The 23,052-nt window shown below is 33.6% G+C and overlaps 1 protein-coding gene across 10 annotated transcripts in view; it reads left to right on the forward strand.

Moving 5' to 3' along the window:
• The window catches only part of LOC115455907 (multiple C2 and transmembrane domain-containing protein), a 44,272-nt gene extending 22,165 nt beyond the window's left edge, over positions 1–22,107 (forward strand). For 2 of the 10 annotated variants that reach the window (XM_037444041.1, XM_037444038.1), the window contains exons 2-16: positions 1,865–2,383; positions 2,664–2,811; positions 7,251–7,402; positions 8,876–9,034; positions 10,593–10,779; positions 11,429–11,625; positions 12,080–12,293; positions 12,696–12,841; positions 13,616–13,761; positions 13,857–13,925; positions 14,521–14,597; positions 15,236–15,342; positions 15,836–15,945; positions 16,427–16,524; positions 17,361–17,713. In XM_037444041.1, the coding sequence (XP_037299938.1) occupies positions 1,935–2,383; positions 2,664–2,811; positions 7,251–7,402; positions 8,876–9,034; positions 10,593–10,779; positions 11,429–11,625; positions 12,080–12,293; positions 12,696–12,841; positions 13,616–13,761; positions 13,857–13,925; positions 14,521–14,597; positions 15,236–15,342; positions 15,836–15,945; positions 16,427–16,524; positions 17,361–17,435 (2,334 nt within the window). In that variant the 5' untranslated portion in view covers positions 1,865–1,934 and the 3' untranslated portion in view covers positions 17,436–17,713. Of the gene's footprint in view, positions 1–172; positions 2,384–2,663; positions 2,812–7,250; positions 7,403–8,875; positions 9,035–10,592; positions 10,780–11,428; positions 11,626–12,079; positions 12,294–12,695; positions 12,842–13,615; positions 13,762–13,856; positions 13,926–14,520; positions 14,598–15,235; positions 15,343–15,835; positions 15,946–16,426; positions 16,525–17,360 lie in introns of those variants that run through there. The other 8 variants (XM_030184703.2, XM_030184704.2, XM_030184707.2 and 5 more) reach the window with 7 other exon arrangements.
• The last annotated feature ends 945 nt before the right edge of the window (positions 22,108–23,052 follow it).

A 23,052-nucleotide genomic window follows, 5' to 3' on the forward strand; every position in this document is an offset into this window, starting at 1 on the left:
TATATTGTTATTCTATTCTACGTGTATTTTAATAGTAACATTTCATGTGATGATGCGATAATAAATAATACTTAATAATAATAATTGAGAGGACATTCCTCACTTTGAATCCCTAACCACCGGTGGCTTGGGTCTTGAGCTTCGCCATCGGAGAGTCATTCATTATATTTTTATATGCATGTTTTTCTCTTAATAATATAATAAAATGCAAAAAAAATCTTTAAAGTAATGAGAATGAACATAATAATAATTTTTGTTCTTACAATTTATTAGTGTTACCCGAAATTGGTCTATAAATCTTTTCTTGTAAGTATGCGACTTAGGATCCTACAGGACGTTAATTAACCATACCTTAAGGTTCATTGGACTGGAAATATCGTGCTGTATTTACAGGAGAATTTTATGGTTTCGCAAATAACTTTGTTGATACGTTAACGCGTTTTATATGTGGTAAATGCCACGTGGAACAAACTCGAACATGTGTAATTTTGATAGTCTAATTACGGCCAGATTTCTTTTTAAATATATTTTAATTTTATTTATTACACAATAAACAGGTTATAATCGCTTAGTTTTTAACATAATTTTAACCCAAAAACGTGTGTTCCGGAATTAATATTAAGTATTAACAAGATAACAAAGGTTAAAGGATCTAATTGTAACTATTAATGCTAACTTTTAAATGATAGTATTGGAATGACGCGGGTATTATCATCTTACTTATTTTAAAAAAGCAGGGTAAAGTTACCTTAGTGCACCTGATGGTAAGTGGATTATGGTCCAAATAAGATGTCGACTGACGAGAAATAATTACCCCATTCGGCAGAAATATGCCAGCGTGGTTGAACTAAGGCCTAATCCCTCTGAGTAATAGTGGAGACTCGTGCCCAACAGCAGGACAGTAGATAAAACAGGGCTAATATTATTATAATTACTTGTTTCATATCAAACACGACTGGTCATTGTTAGATATATAATATTTTTGTACAATGAGCTGTGTAAAACAAAAAAGTAATCCTTGTTAGATTTATGCGTGTAGGAAGTGGTTTTTAAGATTATCTAACCACAATGACTCATGAAATACCATCGGATGCATCAGATGGTCTCTAATGATAACCATTCAATATTATATGCATTGAACATGATCCACTTGAAATTAAATTCATTGAACATGACTATTAAATGAATTGCCCTTTTTCATTTATTTTAGCAGTGCTATAAACAATATGAATATAAAAAAAAACGAACCGAGCATCCCGTACGAAGCTTAGTACCCTTTGTAAAACGCATTTCTAACAATATTATCTGTAAATTAGGTTTTTTGTAATACTATAGTCAAATTACAGCAAATTGGAAGGCAAAGTTATTACCGAAAGTATGTAAATTTTCAATTTTATGTCGAGTCTCAAAGCCAAGGAAATGTAAAACGAGAATATAATAATTTAAATATACCTACATAATTCCCACAACTACGCCGAAGCCACTTCATCTAGAATCATAATAAAATAAATTTTCTAACCTTTAATTTATAAACAAATAGCCTATTTCAACGAACTATGAAGGAAAAAAATATAATTTCCTGTTACTAAAAGTGAATAATTCGAAACAGTATCGTTCTATCCATAATATATACAATGTTTTCTAAAAATCAATGTGCGTGAGTGTTAAATCGTCAGTTAATGGTGTTTCTCAATTTTCGCGTTTATCTCCCAGTAATGGAATTTCCATGAAAACTAACTTTGCTTGTCGATCGTCAGGCGAACATGAATTATTTATTTATGTTTAAAAGTAACACTGTTCTGCTTTAACTACCTATCTATATAATAGTATTTAGCAACATGACCGTAAAACAGTTTTCGTTCAGTTTCAAATACAGAAAGACGTCTGTGTAGATCTGACAAAGTGTTGAACAATTTTGGTGAAAAATCGTCACAATGTCAGATAAAGAGAACAAAATGGATAAATTGAAGTGCCGTTGGATCAAAATACAAGGCAAGATCTCAGACCGCATGGACGATATTCATGATCAAATGCAAAGCAAGATCGAACGATCGAAAATATCGCGATTTTTAAGCCACCTATCATCAGAAGAAAGAAGTTCCATTGACGATAATTCTGCCGAAGATGAAACGAAACCCTCGAATGAATCGGCAGATAACATTCCTGCAGTGTTTAGGAGTAGGATACCGTCAGTAGTCATCGACGAGCCGATTGACATTCAAGATCCTAAAGAAGTGTGCAAAGATTTCATTCACATTGAGCGAGATAACATTTGGTACAAACGCAGGAGTCTCTCAGCAACTGACCTTGCCTACGACAATGACACAAGTTGTTACAGCTCCAGTGATTCGTGCTTCTCGTGTTTATCTTCCAGTGATGAAAGGTATATGAAATATTTAGCTTTGCAATATACCCACTGAGGTTTAGCTTTAACAAATAAAATCGTGATCATAAATAATTTCTTATCGAGATTAGTATTATCAGTCCCATAGTTAGATATTACCTATTTCATTAATCATAATCTACCTATTCTGATTTCCTAATACTTTAATCATCCTTTGAAATATTCAAATATCTTAACTTTAATCTGTTTTGGTCTATTTCTATATTAAATCTAATTATTAATAACTATATTTACAAAATTTCTTCCAATATGAATGCAGACCTCCAGAAATTCGACCGAGGGCTGGTAGTCTCCCGCCTGGTACGCGGCTGGACATTCCCTCTGCTATCAACACGTGTTCTGATCTCATTGAGAGAATCGGCAATCACTTCCCATCACTTAAAGACAAAAAGGACAGAATTCACAGGGTACTGTTCTAGTATATTTTGGTGGTGGATTAACAGCATGTTTGCTTTTAATGATGTCAGAGATTAGAATGATGTAATATGGACAGTGGAGTCAACTATTTTGTATGATGCCTCAGCTATTTCATTAATGTGAAGTCTTTTGTGTTCATGCACTTTGCTAACTTTAATAGTTTCTAATAATACTATAAATGAAATATTTCAAAACTCAATAAATAAAATTATATAATTAGTATACAATTATCTTGTCTCTGCAGACGTATTGAGGTCTACAATTCAAGATAACGAGCCACGTTTTGTACAAAATCTGAAACTCGTAAAGAGCCTAATTAGGCGACTTTATGAATGCGGTATTTATAATAAATTTTATGTGCCGGCATTTCACAAAATGGCTGATTGTGCAAACCACCTACCTATCGTAAATCATTGGTTTAGACGCGAAGCAGGTACAGTATATTTTTGTTGAGCTAGTTTCAATGTTGTGTTCTTTACAAGAATTTATTGCAGGAACTATGTTAATCTTACGGGAATATTATGTTGCAGGTTTAAAGTGAAGTATTGCGCACGGTTTATTGCAATTAATCTAAATGTTGCGTATATTCTTGCTATATAAACTTTTGTATTTAAATTGAGATGGCAGTTTCATAATATCGAATGCTTACAATTTTAATAATTTTCTAGTACGGTTATTTAACATTTCAATATATAACATGTACACGTATAAGGGATATATAATCAATTATTTGTCAATTATGAAAAACACACCTTCCATTGCTATAATATTAGGTATATATACATAATTATGTGATATTGTAAATATATATAATATTAACATTATTTAACATTATTTTACACTAATACGTGTTTTAATCTGTGGGCAGTGTATTCAGTGTTTTGGAACTTCAAATATAATTGATTCGGTTGATTAACTAACTTTTTATATATTACTAGCTTTTGCTCAGGGCTCCGGCCGTGTGAATAAAATTTTCCGAGAGAAAACTCTCGCTTCTTTTTCCAGGAATAAAATTAAGTCGATATTTTAATGCTAGTTAAACCTCTGGGAAAACATCGGTGAAAACTGCATTCAATACCATGCAGTAGTTTTTATATGATGCGTGTATAAACATATACAGATAAAAATTCAAAAATCTGTTGTTTTGGCTTTTTTTGATCTAATAAAGACCCCATATTAGTCTTTCTTCAATACCTATAATATACAGACATCGGCCTGTAACATATTATAAATATTTTTCAAGTGCCACACTTCTTTACACTCTCGATGGAATTAGAGCGATAAATCATTGTTGAGCCATGAGCGGCATAAGGGTCGCATTAAAGTACATCATCACTCAAACTTGAATGTTTTGAGAGTAATAATCTTTTTTCATAAGATTAGAATTGCTGTATTTCTCCAAATGGATGAAGGTGGCATCTAAACAAAGTATCAATAATACAAGGCTGGGAAACAGTAATGAAAAATCGGAATTGGCTGCCTTTTAGAAAATAAATAATATTAACGAAATGTTTTTTTAGCGAATTTTTCAATTGCAGTTAAAAAAATATCCATTAAATAAATTATAACCCAACAAATTTTAAAATTAGACACGTTTTCAATTTTATACATTTCATTTTTGCCTTTCTAGATTTTTTTACGTTAACATGTGTTAATATGTATAGGAATTACATGTCGTAGCAAAAGTCTGTCGTCGCTTGGATATGATTCTTACACATTTATTTTGTTTTCAATTGACGTTAACGATTCTAGAAAAGGCGTCGTGGCTACAGTCCCTACAAAGACGGTTAGTACAACTGTCAATTTTAATACGTTTGTATTGTAATGTATCCTGCGAAATTTATTTGATGTTAAAAATCAGCCCTAAAAGATGCACATTCATTGCGTAAGGTTAATAAATCAAATGGCTACCTCCTGACTCAATAAACTCTTGTGTTCATTTTACGGCATTTCATATTGATTTAGTATCACTCCTAAGACATATCCACATCTAAACCTTGCTTCTAAATCCAATTATCCCAACTAACTGAATTCCGATCCTGTTGTATCGAGATTTCGTTTGTTCGAAATACACGAGAAAACAATAAAACACGGGCGCCAATAGATATCTAACATATATAAATCTGTAAACAGTTGTGAAACTTTAGTTTAACTGAAATCACAGAACTAAAACAATAAACATTCGATAACCAACACGTTCTGTATCTATTTGCGTATTTCAAGTACCCTTATTTGATTGTATTTTAGATACAACTAGCTTTTGCTCGCGGCTTCGCCCGCGTGAAGGTGTTTTCCAGGATAAAATTCCACTGTTTGATAAAAGTCTTGCTACATATTTTCCCGGTACTTATAGGTTCAAACTAATTTTATCCCCAATCTATAATTTCAGTTCAATCAGTCGAAAATCTAAGAACATTTATACAAACTTTCATCCCCTATTTTATCCCCTTAAGGGTAGAATTTATCAAAATCCTTTCTTAGGGGATGCCTACGTCATAGTAGCTTTATGCATGTAAAGTCTTAGCCCGATCCGTCCAATGGTTTGGGCTGTTCCTTGATATATCACTGTCAGTCACCTTTGAGTTATATATTATATTAACAACTGAAGTTAGCTAAAATTGAGTTTCTCGAAGCCGACCACTATTTATGTACTATGTATTTTGAGACTATGCAATTTTGTCGCGTTCGCGATTCACTTTCACTTTTGTTGAGTTTCAGAACGCGATATTAGATCCTCCAACGCGCACGCGAATTTGAACTTTATGCAGCGGTAATAAATTACAAATTGACTCTCCATTTTATTTAGAAAACTTTTGTATGGGAAATAGAAAAATGCTGTTTTGAGGATTTTCCCGGTAATTATTCGAATTTTTCTCACCTTTTAAAACTTCCCTAGACCTCCACGAATAATTCAAGACCAAGATAAGATAAATCCGTTCAGCCGTTCTCGAGTTTTAGCGAGACTAACGAACAGCAATTCATTTTTATATATATAGATTACAAGTACCTATATATGTCGTCATCTGAATAACTAAATACTAGCTACGTGCAATATTGTTTGAAGACAACACTTTCCATTAATCATATTAATAATTGTGAAAGTCTGTGGAGATGCTTGCGTCTCATATAACCATCTTGTTGTTGGATGGATAGGATTGATACACTGATTGACATTGAATCACCAATAAATCAATTGTTTTCAAGTCTCTAAAAGTTTTCGTTCGCTTTTTTCATCATTAAGCATTGACGACAATTAGTACGGTTAAGGTTACTTTTATATTTTAATATTCTTACCTTTAGAAAATAGAAGGTAACTAAATACACGCGGGCGGAAATATTAAAATATCATCCATGAAACATGATTGCTTCTAATTCACGAGGAAAACCTTTGTGTGCGTTTTCAAATGATTCATTATGCCTGATATTGTGATAAAATTGCCTTGAACCAAATGATGGAACCAAAATACAGTTGAAATGAAGACTTCTTTATAACCATGTCCTAACCAAGTGACAATTGTGATGCAACAATTAAAGTACTAGCGGCTTGATGCAGACGGTTTGGTTTACAACGTGAACAGCTAATGCGAAGTGGTACCACAGCCTTACAGAAAGCTGGCGTTAAATGGATTCACTGTTGCGTTTTGGACAGTTATATTGCCGGAGGCCTTAAGCATTTCCTTCTGAAATCTTCATTAAAAGGCCGCAAGGCGTTTACGATTGCTGTCAGTGTTTATCCATAAGCAGTCGTGATCAAATTATTAAATAAACCCAAGTACTCGTTTTGATACCTTCAACTCTTTAAAAAAAAAACGTTACTTATTTTTAACTACATTTATGTTTCTATTCGATCTTAAAGAGCTCTATATTACGAATTATAAAACACAACGTGTGAAATTTTGACTGAATGTCTTACTATGACGCACGTGTAAATAATTATAACAATGACATTTTCTTGGGCTTCACTTCTTTGAACATCTGATGCAGTGAAGTCACTTTGGCATTTTATAAAGACTTAAATGGAACGCAGTACTAATACAATAATTACTGGTGGTAGGTCTGTCATATGCGAGAGTGCGCCTGAGTCGGTACCACCGCATTGTCTATTTAGGCCGCCAAGCAGCAGTGTGTAGTCACTGTGGTCTTCTGGTTTGAAGGATATTGTAGTCAGCGTAACTACTGACCATAATGAGACTTAACATCTCACGTCTCAGGAGGGTGAGCGCAGTGGAATACCAAACAATACTGTGTAATTCAAGGTTTTGAATGGTGTTTCTACTGTTTATGGGCGGTCGTATCGCTTACCATCATGCGAAAGGCAAGCACGTTTCGTCATTCAATCAGCAATAAAAAAAAATACACAAGCAGGTTCAAACTTTGCAGATATTCTAGTACATCGTGTATTTCCAAATTGATATGTACTTGTTTTCAGTATCTTCTAAAGAATACGAGACTGAGTGACGTCAACAAACGGCTGAAGGCACAAATCTGGAGCTCTGTGGTGACCATAGTGCTGGTGGAAGCCAAGAATCTCCCCCCAATGGACTTGGATACTAGGTCTAGTGACCCTTATTGTAAGTTTAGGTAAGTGATCTACTGTATGCTCTCTTAGCACTATATGAAAAACTTGCCCTGTATAGTGACAATGCATAGTATTTGAGGGATGATTTGCGGTCATTTGCTGATGTTAGGATATGTTTTATATCCGTCCGGATAACGACCACAAGGTGTTAAAACCTACCATAGTGGCCAACGTAAGTGTGTCGCGTTCTGTGATCAGTCTGTGTATATCCGGCTCCAACAGGCCGGTGTAATTGTGTCGAGTGTCGAGGGTTTCGTCAGTCGACATTCTATTGGACTTCACACTACTTACCATCGGATATAGTGGAGTCAGTTTCCCTTGCATGTATAAAAAAAAATTTCTAACTCGCTCGTCAAATTATCTCATCAAATCTCATCAGCCTATGACTGTCCACTGCTGAACATAGGCCTCCCCTAGAGCGTGCCACGTTATATTTCGTATATCCAATTTAAATTAACACAGTGGAATTTTGCACTCTGTCGAATTTTACATCAAAGAAATTTTACAACATGGAATTGAGTCCTCGTCATGTACAGTAATTTATTCTAGTTTGCAAAGCACGGAAAGTACCTTCAAAAGGTTCAAGTAATTATGAATATTTTTGATTTGCATGGAAGTTTACTTTCAATAAAATCCAAAATTATCAACTATATTCAAGTCTTGCTTATAACAAGTATATTGAATATCCGGGAACTGGGATTACCTTCAAATCTCCGGAGTCTTTATCAAGTTTTTCCGCATCAGCATTCTAAATAAAATTAATATTAAAGTCTAAATAAATTCAATCTTTGTTTATTTAAAGTAGGTTCATAGTTATAAATAATTTACAAATATACATACAAAGCTTCAGGGGGTTTAGGAAAACGTGTAGGACAAACACTTTTCATCAGCCATCTTAGATCTAGAGGTAGGCAAAACTCTAACAGAACTCTATTCCATCAAGTATAATAATTTCTATAAAATAAGGGGTGAAATATTTCTACACACACACACAACTTTCATCCTTGAAGGGAAAGGCAAAAACGCAATTGATGAACCCACTTATCGCTAGGCATAATCCGTCCTATGATGTGATAGGGGCGAACCTATCGCTTAAACAGCACAAATACCCCTCCAGGCTAATACTGAGTAGAAAAAGCCAATATCACTTTGCCCAACTCATGGTTCGAACCCGGCACTTCAACACTGCAATCGTACCGTAATTTTTTATTTTTATTTATTTTTATTTATTTATGGACCTCCAACAAAGGATACACGGCTTATAATAAATACAATGTCGTAATATTGGTACAATTAACAATGTGACGTGCCTCTTCAATTATAGGAGAGCACTGCATGCAAATTTATATATTAGTACAGCGGCAAAAATAATAATATTTGTTACTAATATTATTTAGGTATATAAGTAGAAACTTAAAGCAGACAAAAGGGATAAAACACGACGTAATACTTTTAATTGCATTTTATATTCGCAGGTTAGGTAACGAGAAATACAAAAGCAAAGTGGTGTGGAAATCTCTTCACCCGTCGTGGTTGGAGCAATTTGATTTACATTTATACGACGACCAGGAGCAAATACTCGAAGTGACCGTGTGGGACAAAGACAAACAGACCAAAGATGATTTTTTAGGAAAGTAAGTACATAAGACTCATTTTTCATCAGCAGATAAGTTATTAGAAGGATTAAATACTATTGTATTTGACTATGTTTCATTTTGTGCATTTCTTAATAAGTAATAATAATAAGTAATGAAGTCGGTTAAAAGAAATTCTTTTGTTAAAATTGGATAAGAAATGAGACAGAAATCAAATTTCCAATTTTGCTACGTGAAATAGTAGGTATGGATTAGGGATATCTCTCCATCTCTTTCTTTCGCACGCATCGTAATGCCCGCTGACGTCACATGCAAGTATTTCGTCTCTTTTCGTTTTTTTGACACTTACCCCTATTATCAAATTTCAATGGCTTATATTTTGTGGATTTTTCATCAGTTTTCAAATGATTACTTCTATTTTAGAATTTATACGACGTACATATTTTATAAAAGTTATAAAGAAAAACAAGTCAAATACCGTATACAAACAAATTAAAAATTTTATTTGTATGATTAAATAAAATTTATTGTATGACGTCTCTTTTTGGTCAGGTTATAATTTCAATAGATAACTTAAACCTGAACATTGAAAAATCTGCCTTCACCTCTTTATTTTAAGGATAATTAACTTTAAATGTCTTTGTGGCATATTCGAGACTGTGAAGCCTAAAGGTCACGAGTTCAGCAGTACCATATTCGTGTGTTTCACAAATATTTTTGTTTTAAATCTGAGGTTAGCAGAAACAGAACGTAATTGTTGATATCTACGAGGCTGTAGTTATAACTATGGAATCAGAATTACATATTGTGTTAGAATAGTTATATAAATAGTACATACGTGGCACCGTTACCGCGGTCCGAGGCAATCAGTTAAGTGTGTTTACTTCTTTGTTGAAAATTCACACAGAGGTCTAGGAGGAACTGCAAACAAATCCCCTCCGCGCATCCTAGAAAGTTCCCATTATTCCCCCATTCTTCTTTACCTCATTTGCTTCTCCACTATGGCCGAGCCCCATGCAATCAGGGGATTTCAGTATCCAATTCGCAGGTTTCCTTCTGTGTCGACTGCAGAAAAGCTTACTTAAAAAAATCTACCTACCTATAAATATAAATAGTTACTGAAAACAAAATAGCAAAAATATATACGATTGTGGTTGTGTCTTTAGTTGTAATGCTGTCTAAACAGATACACATTATAAACAGATCCTTAAGACTACATTTACCACTAACTTTGATATCTTAAAGCTCGTAATTGTACAGAGCTTCTCCATTAACCATGTGTTACATTGTGTTCATATAAATCATATGAGCTTATCAGTCGCTTATGGGATTGATTGGAGTTTATTCAAATATGTGTCATCGATTTTCTGTTCACTGGTCACGACGAGTTTAATTTGATTCAAATACTCGTTTTGCATTGTTGAAGGTCTGAAAAAAACATTTTTAGTTAAACTTTATCGTGTATGTCATCGCGTATATTTAACAGGTCATAACTGTCGTATGGTTTATCTCAGATTTAGCGGAATAAAATCTGTTTACAAAAAACTTTGGATATTATTTTGTGTAAGAGAATGTTCATAAAATGATCAATTTTCAGATGTACAATAGACTTATCGACGTTAGAAAGGGAAAAAACGCATAGTATATGGAAAGATCTAGAAGACGGGAATGGTCAAATATTCTTATTGTTGACCATCAGTGGCACCACTCAATCAGAAACCATAACAGACTTGACGAGTTATAAAGAAAACCCCAAGGACAGAGAAATTATTGAAAGGAGATATGTAAGTGTTTCAATTAATACATTTTGACCACAGTATTTAAATACATACTTTTAAGAACTGTTATCGCATTGCGTTAACTTTAGGGTCATGTTTCATCGTCGACGAGGAAGGACGTACAATAGTCTTTTTTCTCGCTTAAAAAACGTAAAATATATGTAGATCTCGTGTGAATAAAAGAGACTATACATAAATAGTTGTTAGCTTAGTATTCACTCTGCCGGCGAGAGCTCTCCACTAGGTGGCGCAAAAACATGAGCTATTAAAGATAATAATAGCTGAGCAATGCTCGCTTGTCAGTCAGAACACTCGCCGAGAGATTCCCAACGGTAACTCTCAGTGCGAGTAATCGCCAATCGCACTCGCACACTTGCAATAGTCCAACGACAAATATATAGGATCAATATACTCGCTTTTCTTGTTAATTCGTTTCTAGTTTCTAGCTCTAATCGCTGCTCGTTCTACGTCGGCGATGAATCATGTGCCTTACTTATTTGGAACTGACCATAGACTTTTTAAACTACGTATATACTAAGTTTATGTATCAAAATAGGAAAATTGAAATGATCTTTAAAAGGAACATCTACAGAGTTAAATAAAACGAGAAAGTCATCTTTTAAATAAAAGAACTAACAATATAGGTACATTTTAGACGTGGTACAGATTAAACGAGACGTCGAGTGGTGTCGGCTGGTTGTGTGTGAAAGTGTATGGTGCTAAGGGTCTTGCGGCTGCTGATTTGGGGGGCAAATCGGACCCTTTCTGCGTGCTGGAGCTAGGAAACGCGAGGCTACAGACCCACACGGAGTATAAGACCCTAACGCCGAATTGGATGAAAATATTTACTTTGTAAGTACTTTTTAGAATAGGGAAAAAACAGTTTTTAGAATGTGAAGGACAATTAATAATAAGTAATCAACGCTAGACATATATAACCTAAATACTTTATTTTAGCTAAATCAACTAACTAATACTGTTCTTGCGAGACATTGTAGAATACCGTTTTATATGATACTGATTTGACAGTTATAATTCGCTTTTCACATAATAATAAGATGGGCCGTCCCGTATGCATCGAAGGCCACCGTGGGTTTTGGTCGATATGCCAGTGTGTATACAGTAATAGGGTCTCGGTTCAATGCTCACTCGGACGATGCTATACTCCCGAGTGTAGACACTGGGTCGGAAGGCCGGTGAAACCTACATTACCGTTCCACTCATCCCTCCAGTGGTGGAAGCGATAATGCGATTTTCCTCGAAAAAAGGGGGTTGGAGAATAATGTTAACTTTTTGCGTTATCCAGCACAGTAAAAGATATAAGTTCGACACTAGATATAACGGTATACGACGAAGACCACGACCACAAAGTGGAATTCTTAGGAAAGTTAGCGGTGCCACTGCTAAGCATAAGGAATGGAGAGAAACGGTGGTATGCATTGAAGGACAAGAAGATGCGGGCAAGAGCGAAGGGAAACTTCCCGCAGATCCTGTTGGAGATGACTGTTATTTGGAATCCGGTGAGTTAATTATAATTAAGTGACTCCGTATAGAAATACTTATAATGGCATTCATAGATATAAGTTAAAAGTGACAGAGGACAAGAATAAAGCGTATATTTAAGACTGCCTTGGTGGCGTTGTTATACTGCAGTCGCAGTACAGCAGCGCTCTGAGGTCCTGGGTTCAAATCCTGGGTCGAGCAAAGTGATATTTAGGTTTTTCTGTTTAGTATCAGCCCGGAGTCTGGAATTTGTGCCCGATATGGCGTTATGCACGCCTTCTATCACTTCATGGGACGGAACACACTTGGAAAAATAGACTTTGTTTCAAACATATGTTAATATCACTCAAAGACTGTGATATACTGCTTACAGCACTAAATAGTGATAAATGTTTTATTGCAATGTATTTATTTTATAGTTAAAAGGGGCGATCAGGGTTATAAACCCAAAGGAACCTAAATATATGCACCAAGAAGCTAAGTTTAAGAGGCAACTATTTATAAGGAACGTGATGAGACTAAAAGCAATAATAATGTGGTTTATAGAAGTTGGAAAAATATTGCAGTAAGTATCGACATTCTATATTAGAATAGGTTATGCCTAAAACTATTTTCCTCAATTGCCAGTTTATGTGAAATTAGGTTGACCGGCGTAATTTTGGCAACTGGCGCTCGTCGAAGAAATTAATCTCTGCGGTTAGCTGACATTATGTATCATGCATAACGCGTTTTCCTTGTGTACAATGGTTGTTATTTAATGTGATAAAAAATATATCTGGCACTCTTCTTTTTAAATTGGGTTATATTTTACATTGAATAGTATATTATATAAATCACGGTGGCAAAGAATGAAACTTTCGGAATAGGAACCTTGACACAAATTATAGGTTCTAATAATATGCATAGATATCTGGATATCTCTCTAACGAGAATTAGATTTTACATAAATTACGAAAGGGTAGCCGGTAGGAATCGGGTGATATAGACTCTTCGCTAGTTTTTTCTATTGCTTTGAATGACGAGACGAGCCCGCCTTTCGTCTGATGGTAAGCGATACAACCACCTATGAACAGCAGAAACACCATCCAACACCTTGAATTACAAAGTATTGTTTAGTATTCCACTGCGCTCGCCATTCTGAGACATGAGATGTTGAGTCTCACTATGTCCTGTAGTTGCACTGGCTACAATGTCCTTCGAACCGGAACACAACAGTAACCACAATGCTGCTTGGCGGCAGAAATAGAAATTGCGGTGGTGCCTACCCAGGCGGACTCTCACATATGAGAGACCTACCACCAGTGTAGGTCTTATAAATAGACTTATAAATTAATTTCAGAGACTGTTTTGAGTGGGAGTCTCGGATACGATCATTTCTCGGTCTTCTAGCGTGGCTCGCATTCTGCTACTATTATCAAATGTGGATGCTGCCTTTCCTACTTCTAATCTTCTTTGCGAGAAACTGGCTCGTCTACAGACTTACAGGTAATTAAATTCTAACCTTCTTATTTTGTTTTTGCTTTATCTTTTTAATTTGTTTTAATTTCGTAAGTTTAGTTTTATTTCTTTTATTTTTATAGTTCGGTTGAAACGTTCTTTAAGATTGTTTCGAAGCAATCCCAAGGCGTATCTAACTCAGTTGTTTTCTCGTAAGTTTCGTAAATGTTGTGATCGCATGTTATTTGTATTTTTAGTTGGATAAGTACGAATAATCAGGTTATTGTTTTATATTTAGTTATTTACAATAAATTCATTTATGTTGTCGTGGTTGTCCTAAGTGTCATTGTTAAGCTGCTTTCAGTAATTTTGGGTTCAATGGTAATAAGTGCAATTAGGTTAAATATTAATAGTAAATTACACCAATATCAATGCATGCGCGTATACTTGATCAAGTGATATACATGAAACAAATGTGTGCAATAGAAATTACCAAAATTGCATTCCAGCTTTTTAGGAATTCAATACAAAATAAAAAGGTATACTTAGTTGTTTTTAACATGAATATGTTTCATATTTAACCACTAGCAGAAATCAAAAATCTGTGTGTATATATTTTTTTTTTTTTTTTTTATTTATTTATTAGTTTTTCCAACAGACTTAACACTTATTAAATTGTAATTCCATTATACTTAAAATTGATTTAGAAATGAAATTTCGGGGAAAAATATAAGAGCATAGGTTTAAGAATAAAACAACTATTAGGCATCCAATTAACATTAAGTTAATCTAATGCTGTTGTCACAGGAGGAAATCCTTTGTTAATACCAGTGGATGACGAAGATCTTTTAGCTGAGGAAGACGATGAAGACGAGGCCGACAAGGTAGTAAAAAAATTTGATATAGAAATTAAATAAGGTTAACTTGTGCTGGTTTGAATTGATTTTGATTTCAACCAAAACACAAGTTATACATAGTTAGCATTAAAAATACTTGTTCAAGTTTAAAACGCCTATACATGTGCAGTAGATGTTTGCCACAAAACACTTATTAATAATGTAGGACCTCTTTCAGTTCGAAGTATAGATCAAAATGTATAGAATACATAGAGCTCTAAGATTAGGTATATAGAGCGGACATTGGGAAGCTTGTCATACAATTTTTTTGCGCTCATACAATGGTTACTCAACCTACAGTGTAATAGTAAAAGACCATTGTGAAATACTTCATGTTGTTAATGATTAGATCGTTTTAATGCGCGTATTAGTATGTTTTAATTTTATTTTTAATGAATATAAGGAGGCTGTGACATCTTGTCTCACGGACATTCCAAATAAGACAACAGCTTATTACCAGTTCATAATAACTTTTGGGACACAAATTTAGCCCTGATGTCCGGGCATTAACTAACTATATTGTTTTATATCTTAGATAAAATATGATTATTCAAGCCTCTATTAACAGTATTTGTTTTTGTGTTGTAGATACTTATGATTATTTCAATCTATCTATTTTATTACAGGAAGAAAAGAAATCGTTGAAGGAGAGACTACAAGCAATACAAGAAGTGACACAGACTGTTCAAAATGCGATAGGTTACGTCGCTTCGCTAGGGGAAGCTGTTAAAAAGTATGCATTTTATAACAGACCAATGGATTTAAGTCTAAATGTAGACAAAATCCAGATGGTCATGCTCATAACAAAAATATCTCTAAAATTAAATACAGTATTTTTTCAATTGTTTATATTTGATTCAAAGTATACTATACTTAACTATAATGAACTAGTTGACCCGACAGACGTTGTCCTGTCTTAACTATGTATGCACGCGCGCATTCTGTCGATCGCTGACAGTTATTTCAAACCACTGACAGTTAAGTAAAATAAATATTATCGTTAAGTTTTCTCAAATTTTCAAATTTTCCGCGCCATTATTTGAATTTTCTCTTTCATAAGAACCTTCTCCTGACAATAACAAACACAACAAAAAAAAATGTGAAATCATTCCAGACGTTCACGCGTGATGGCGTAACCAAGGGAAATAGGGATTCATTTTTTTATACATAGATTAAGATCATCTCCAAGTGTTGTAAAATATATACTTATATGTATTACATTTCAGCCTAATGAATTTCACGGTGCCGTATTTGAGCTATTTAGCAATTATTATGCTGGTAGGGGCAATGTTGGTGTTGTACGTGATTCCATTGAGATATTTGCTTATGGCTTGGGGTGAGTAATTTTTCTATGTTATATTTATTAAATGCTAGAAGATTTTTCTTATTTCGTTGTTACAATAATTATATACAAAATATAAGATAAATAGTTTCTTATAATTATTTAGATCTCAAATATTCCTAAAAACTTTATGGTTCGTAAATAATGGGTAGAGTTTTTGTTGATACACCTATGAAAGTTTGAGTTAAATTCGTCTTCGGAATCGAAACAACTTTTAAAGTTAAAACCAGGAGATATGGGATTAAATCGATTATCATTGAGATTCTCTATCGAACTATTTCTATTGATACCTCATTTATGTTACAACCTGTATACGATACGTATTTTTCCGAGGAATAAATAAGTTTACAAGGAAAATTCTTCGTTAATGTCTATGTGAGGGTTTAATTTATGCCTCCTAAAATCCCCTGTCAATTCATTTTAATAGATCCCTCATCCAGGTTACACCCTGTATACAATATGTTTTTATTTCCAGGAATAAACAAGTTCACAAGGAAAATTCTTCGACCGCACACGATACCGAACAATGAAGTGTTAGATTTACTATCAAGGGTGCCTGATGACGAAACACTTGTAAGTAAAGTTTTGGCATTTGAAGTTCTGCGTCATAGGGCTGGAAAATTTGGGGTTTGATTCCTAAATCAAGCTACAAATTAGGGGGTTATTAGAGAGATATTTTGTCAAGGATTGGAATTGGCTCGCCTCCCTTAGGGAAGGAATATAATATAAGCATAAGCTGTCATTAAATGGGGGTAATTTGTCCATGAATGAAATTGACTTGCCTCATACTTGGCGAGGGATATAATGTAAGCTCTCAGTAAAAAATGATTTTCTTAATGCGTCGTTAGCTCTTTAGATATATAGGCGTAAAGTTATCTATGTTTAATAAATACAATCAAATGTTACAAGAGATGATCGACAATAGTTACATAGCATCATTCCTTTTCGCGTTCTGAGGTAGGCAGAGTTTGTACCACACAGAATTCCTTTGTTAGGCTCCATATAATGGAGACAAGCTGAAATCTCTATTACATTCAAATGACTAGAAAAAAACACTATAATGCGAGGTACCGAAGCGTCATGGCCTGCGTACCGGAGCGGTTTCGGACGACTTGGCACACATAACCTTTGATATTAGATTTCTAACTATCGACTTATTAAACTCACAAAAATGTTTATAAATATGATTTCAATAAATCATTGGTTTTTAGGTGTGGCATAATGCATGGGTAAGGTATTTTTTATTTCACAAAGAACTGGATTTTTTTTGAAAATTACTCTCTTAAGCAAATATGTGGAATCTAGTTTTCACTGTTCTATCGTGAGCTTTTTTTTTGTTAGAATCAAGAGTTTCTAGTTTTATTTGTTCTTATTTAAAATACTATAAACTGTAGCGTTTTTTATTCCAGTTGGACTGCAGAGAGCTTAAACCTCAGCCGCCTACAGATCGAAGGGATGCGCGCAAGAAACACAAGGCCGCGTAACACATCTCAACCAAGATCCGAGAACGGATCAAACAATGTGTGAGACATGATAGTTTTAGGCGTTAAAACATTTTGTTGGTATTCGATTTTTTTGGTTTCTAACAAGATGCTATCCTTATTCTTTGTGCATGGCTCAAAATTAAATACCATTGCGTTATATTAAAAAAAAAAATTGGTAAAATTTAAAAAATCTGTTGGTATACTTAGATGCATCATGCAGAAAAAAAACTATTTTTATTATGGTTTTATTACTGTTTTGGATTGTGTATTATTTTAGCAGCGAAAAATAAAGCTGTGGGTTCTTGAACCGATATCAGTGAGAGAGATACCCCAAAATAAACTTAGGTATTCCTTATATCATAACTATGATTTATGACCATAGAGATAAAGAATGGACTTTGCATTCCTATTCAAATGTCAAGTGAATATTGGCAGCAAGGTGTGAGAGAGATAAATACATCGTGCGGCCAATTATAATTGTCTCTAGAAGTGATTGATTCATGTAGTTATTACTCAATTAATTCTTTATGTGTTATGACAAAGAAATCAAATAAATCTAATACAAAAATTTGAAACACACTGTCATCATGAATAGCATTTGTTTGTAAATACTCGTGATCATTGTTGTAAATCGTTTTTCAAGTTAACGACATAATATCTGTGATTTTCTTCGGAGATGGATGTTAATCGTCTAATATAAGTTGTCAGTTTCGTTAATATTTGATGGCGTGTTCGGATAGTTGATCCGATAGTGTAGAGGTAGCGATATATTTTTTTTTAATTTATTCTTGTTCATGGATACCAGTCCTTCAGACGCAAACATAAATTAAAGGGGGAGCGTTAAGTGTGTATAGTGTGACGCACTCATAATTAACTTTGTTACAAAAATACCTACGTGGTTTAGAACAACGTATCTTTTGCATTGTATTATAAACGTATTAGAATGACAGCAAAATTTACATCATTTTGTCGCAGTTAAACTGTGACAAACAATTCAAGATGGCGGCTCTCCTCGTTGACAACTTCTTTCATCGTTGTTCCGATTTTGACATATTATTAATGTTGCCAACTGCCAACTTGTTTTCGACAACTTCAACAAGATATTTATTTTAAAGTGGTAATAAAAATGACACCAAATACATAGCCTTAGATAAGCAAACGGTTAATAGTTATTGTTGACCAGAATAATTTAAGTTAATTATTAATTCTTCCAATAATTTCAATGTTAGCTTAGAGCGTGCTAGATGAGTCCAAAGGATTATTTATAAGGCAAAATACAATGACAATTAATTTTATAATTGAAGTATTTATATTAATATTTAAATACTAACCCCCTTATTCATAAACGCTATTTATCTAAGGACGGAGCATTGCTGTGATATGATAACAAGTCTTTTCTCAGTGCTGATGGCATGGCAGCCTTCGCAGTGCGTAGACATAGGGCCGTTGTGATTGGCTAATATTGAGATACAACTTGAATCTAGTTGGCTGTCAGATAAATAAAGCTGAGAAACAGACTTGTTATCACAGCAGTGCTCCATCCTTACATAAATAACGTTTATAAATACGGGCGTAAATGTACACAGTACTTGAATATTGCCAAATTAAGTCCAACCAATTAGAGTTTGAAATTTTCGCTCGCCAAGCGCATTTAAAAGTAAATCTCTTAAACGAGTATTTAAGCTGTTTGCTTCGCAATGTTGTGTGGCCGTACAGTCCCAAGGATGTAATTATTTTAACTCCCTATGAAAATTGCATTTCGTTGTGTGTATTTAACAAGACCGTATTAAAGGTATGTTGCACTACTTCTGAATAAATGGTACGCGTTGCATAAATGTATAAGCTGACGACATATAAAAGTCAGACTAATATGTGCTCCCAATTGTTATATCAACGGTCCCCATGAACAAAATCTCATCAGCAAAATGTCTAGTTGTAGTATAAAGGTTTTCAGTTAAGGTTATAGCTTAAGGTCCATTTTTCATACATTTTGTTTCACCTTTAATCTGGGTAACTAAACAAGTATTGACAAGTAAAGAATTTAAATTCACGTCTAGTTAGTGATTAGTTCTTGCAGTTGAAAGAAAAACGTAAAAATAATTAATATGCATGCATATTTCGGCCTTTAAAATTTCGTCGTATTAAATTGTTACAAAACTATTGATTGTTATTAAAAATTAAATTGTTAACAAAAAATAATTTAATTTCTATTTTGAGGTAATTGATATTTATATTTATATCTAGCTAAAAACCTTCATACTTCAACTAGACATTTTGACGATGAGATTTTGTTCTTGGGGACCGTCGACATATTATAGCCGTTAAAACAATATAAAAGATAGCATAAAATATTATACTTAACTACAAAATGGGTTGTAAAATTAATTGTCATATATAGATAAATTTATTATGACATCTTTAAAATTTTGAAATGTTTATTCAAGTAGGTAGATCCTAGCCTAATGAACAAGATAATTTTTAAATGTACGATTTATGAAAACTTTTACGAAGTCAACATAGAATCGTCGCATTTATGCATGTATAAAATCCAATAGGTGTGTAATATATAAAACAGTAGATAGGATTTTTCAATACGCCATTTTTGTAAATGAATAAAGTTAAGTTTTTTGTTATGTTTGAGTCGGTATAGATATTTGAGTGTTAGCAAATGTTATAACCAATAGCCGTCATTCCACATCACAATATAATCGGGAATATTTAACGAAGTGATGTAGCGAATGTATAATATGGATGTTAATGCAGGTGTATTTTAAGTCGTTATTCGAATAGCGAGTAGCTATGTTGACTATAGTATAACATCTTATTCTAATCGATCCATCTATTTTTTTATAAGGACACAGCGAAGTAACCTCACTGCTCTTGATGGTAAGTTAAGTGGGGTCCAATGGAACGTTGACTGACGAGAGATGATTACCCCTCGGCAGTCGACACAATTATGGCGGCCAGTTGGTACCGGATATACACAGGCTGATCCCGGAACGCGAGACACTTACGCGGGCCATTATGGCGGGTATTAACACATGTACCACCGGACGGATACAAAATATATCCTACCACCAGCCAAATATAAATATTATTACTTGAGAACCTTCGCAACCATCAATTTTATTTATAAGAAATATGTATTCTGTAATATATGAGTCTGCATTATCGTTACATCACTTTACGTGCATTATCTTTAAGACTGAGAGACCAATCTCACAGATTAATCCAAATTAGATAGATGAAAAATGTTTATACTTTCAAACTATATTAATTATCTACTAAGATCTGTTTAGACTAGCTATGCTCTCCAGTGACGTATTTGGCAAGGAACAATTGGGGGCAGTGTTCCAAACATAATACCTATGCTCTTGCGTAGAAAGAAATGAAACTATGCATTAAAATAGGCATTTTGTTATATAAAGTGAAATGTTATAATATTTTTTTGGAAAGTAATCATATAAGGAACCTGGAGTTGTATGCGGCCTACGTCACTGATTCTCTCATTCCAGTTTGTAAAACTAAATACATATAAGAATAGTAAATTTTTCTGAATTTCCCACCACGTTATACAATGATGCTAAAATCATGACAAAACGGCCTCTTCTTAACTTGATTTTATAGAGTTAAAAGAAATCATTTTTCATTGTACTATTTGTTTTATTTTTCTTCATCATTCAATGCTTTTCCAAGGATAATCTAATGACTATAAGTGTATAGACATTTTCTTATTATACACATAATTATGGAATGTAAGAGTTCAAGATATACTTAATTTCAACATAAAAATAATCGTAGTTATTGTTTTTATCAAATTTACTTATTTAGGATTTCCGATATGATCTTTAACTATTATTAGATGTATTTGTTATCTCACGAAACATTTTTATATTTTTTGTACCACAATAAAACTTTTATAATAAATTTCTTCGAATCTAAGATTTAGAAATTATGAGAGCACATTATTATATTTTGTCTCGAATTTCTAGGTTATTTTTATTCTCACTAATAGATTCTTGACACAGTCTATTTAGCTACCACTATTTTCGAAGATCTATAATCTTGTTGAATTTTATTAATATCTAGTCATTCGCTTTTTATTAAAATAAAACATGTTCCTCTAATATATCGTAGAATGCCCGTCCCAAATTATTTTTTTTCTTCGTGTATTTTGTATTATATCCACCAATGTGATGCACGCAGAAGAAATATTTTTGTGAACTTGAAAAGTAGCCAAACTGAAACGAATATTTTTGAAATTACGATGTATATTAGTTTAGCCATAACATAATGCTACAAATTGTATTTTTGTCAGCGGATACCCTAAACAGAGCCTGGAGTTCGGACCTGCATTATTTCGAACCTAACTTTTATTGCACAGCAAACACCATTGTATCTTATCTACCTTAAATCACAAATGCACAAAATAATTAGATATAAAATATTGGGTGCTAAAATTGTTTAATTCGGTACCTAATGTAACATGTTGCATTATAAAGTGTGAGTTGCTAAAAGCGCGTATCAATTATTGTTAATTGCTTGAGTTGCATGAATTACAATTTGACATAATTCCAGACCATTTCAACAAATAAAGTATTATGTTTATAAGCACAAAGACGATGTTAACGCTTTACATATTTTAAAAAGATTAAATGATAATTAAAATCGATATTTTAGTTTTATTTTATCAGTCATCGGTACCTATGATTATCTTACAACCCTACGAATTAATCATGTAAAACCTGTCGGTAAGATTGAACCTAGTAAAAATTCGAACCCAACTGCAATTAAATATACGCTAAAAATGTCTAGGGCCTAGGGCCGTCTTATTAGAAGCAACTCAGTTTCGCTCTGAAGAACGTTATCAGCTGAGATGCTGTTAAAGTCGGTGTCTTATGACAATAGTTATTTAATAAATAAACAACACCATCCCAAATGATATCTTAAGACACAACATATTATGAACAATTTTTACTGAAAACTTTTGTTTTTTAAACAGCACCAAATCACCTAACAGATGCTCAAATGAGAGTTCAAGATTTGTTTATTTAATATGTCAATAATGTCTATTGTCTACTTAAGATCCTATCCAAAGGTGAAATTGGTTTATTAATACGAACCTTGAATAAATTCACTTGAATTAATAAATGGTATTCTATTCACTGAACTATGTAGGTACAAAAAAAAAAAAAAAAAAAAAAGCGGCGATAGCCTAGTTGGGTGTGGAACGGACTGCCGAGACGAATGTCCGCAGGTTCAAATCCCAAGGGCACACACCTCTGACTTTTCTAAAAAAATCATGTGTGTATTCTTTGTGAATTTATCGTTCGCTTTAACGGTGAAGGAAAACATCGTGAGGAAACCTGCACATCCGAGAAGTTCTCTATAGGAATTTCGAAGGTGTGTGAAGTCTACCAATCCGCACTAGGCCAGCGTGGTGGACTAAGGCCTAATCCCTCTCAGTAGTAGAGGAGGCCCGTGCTCAGCAGTGGGCAAGTATATAATACAGGGCTGGTATTATTATTATATTATTATTATGTAGGTACGGCTGATAATAAATCTCAGAAGTATTGGATTGGATTTCATAAAACAGTATTTTTGGTGGGAAATGCAT

This window comes from Manduca sexta, chromosome 5 (genome assembly GCF_014839805.1).
Source record: "Manduca sexta isolate Smith_Timp_Sample1 chromosome 5, JHU_Msex_v1.0, whole genome shotgun sequence".
Classification (NCBI taxonomy): Eukaryota; Metazoa; Arthropoda; class Insecta; order Lepidoptera; family Sphingidae; genus Manduca; species Manduca sexta.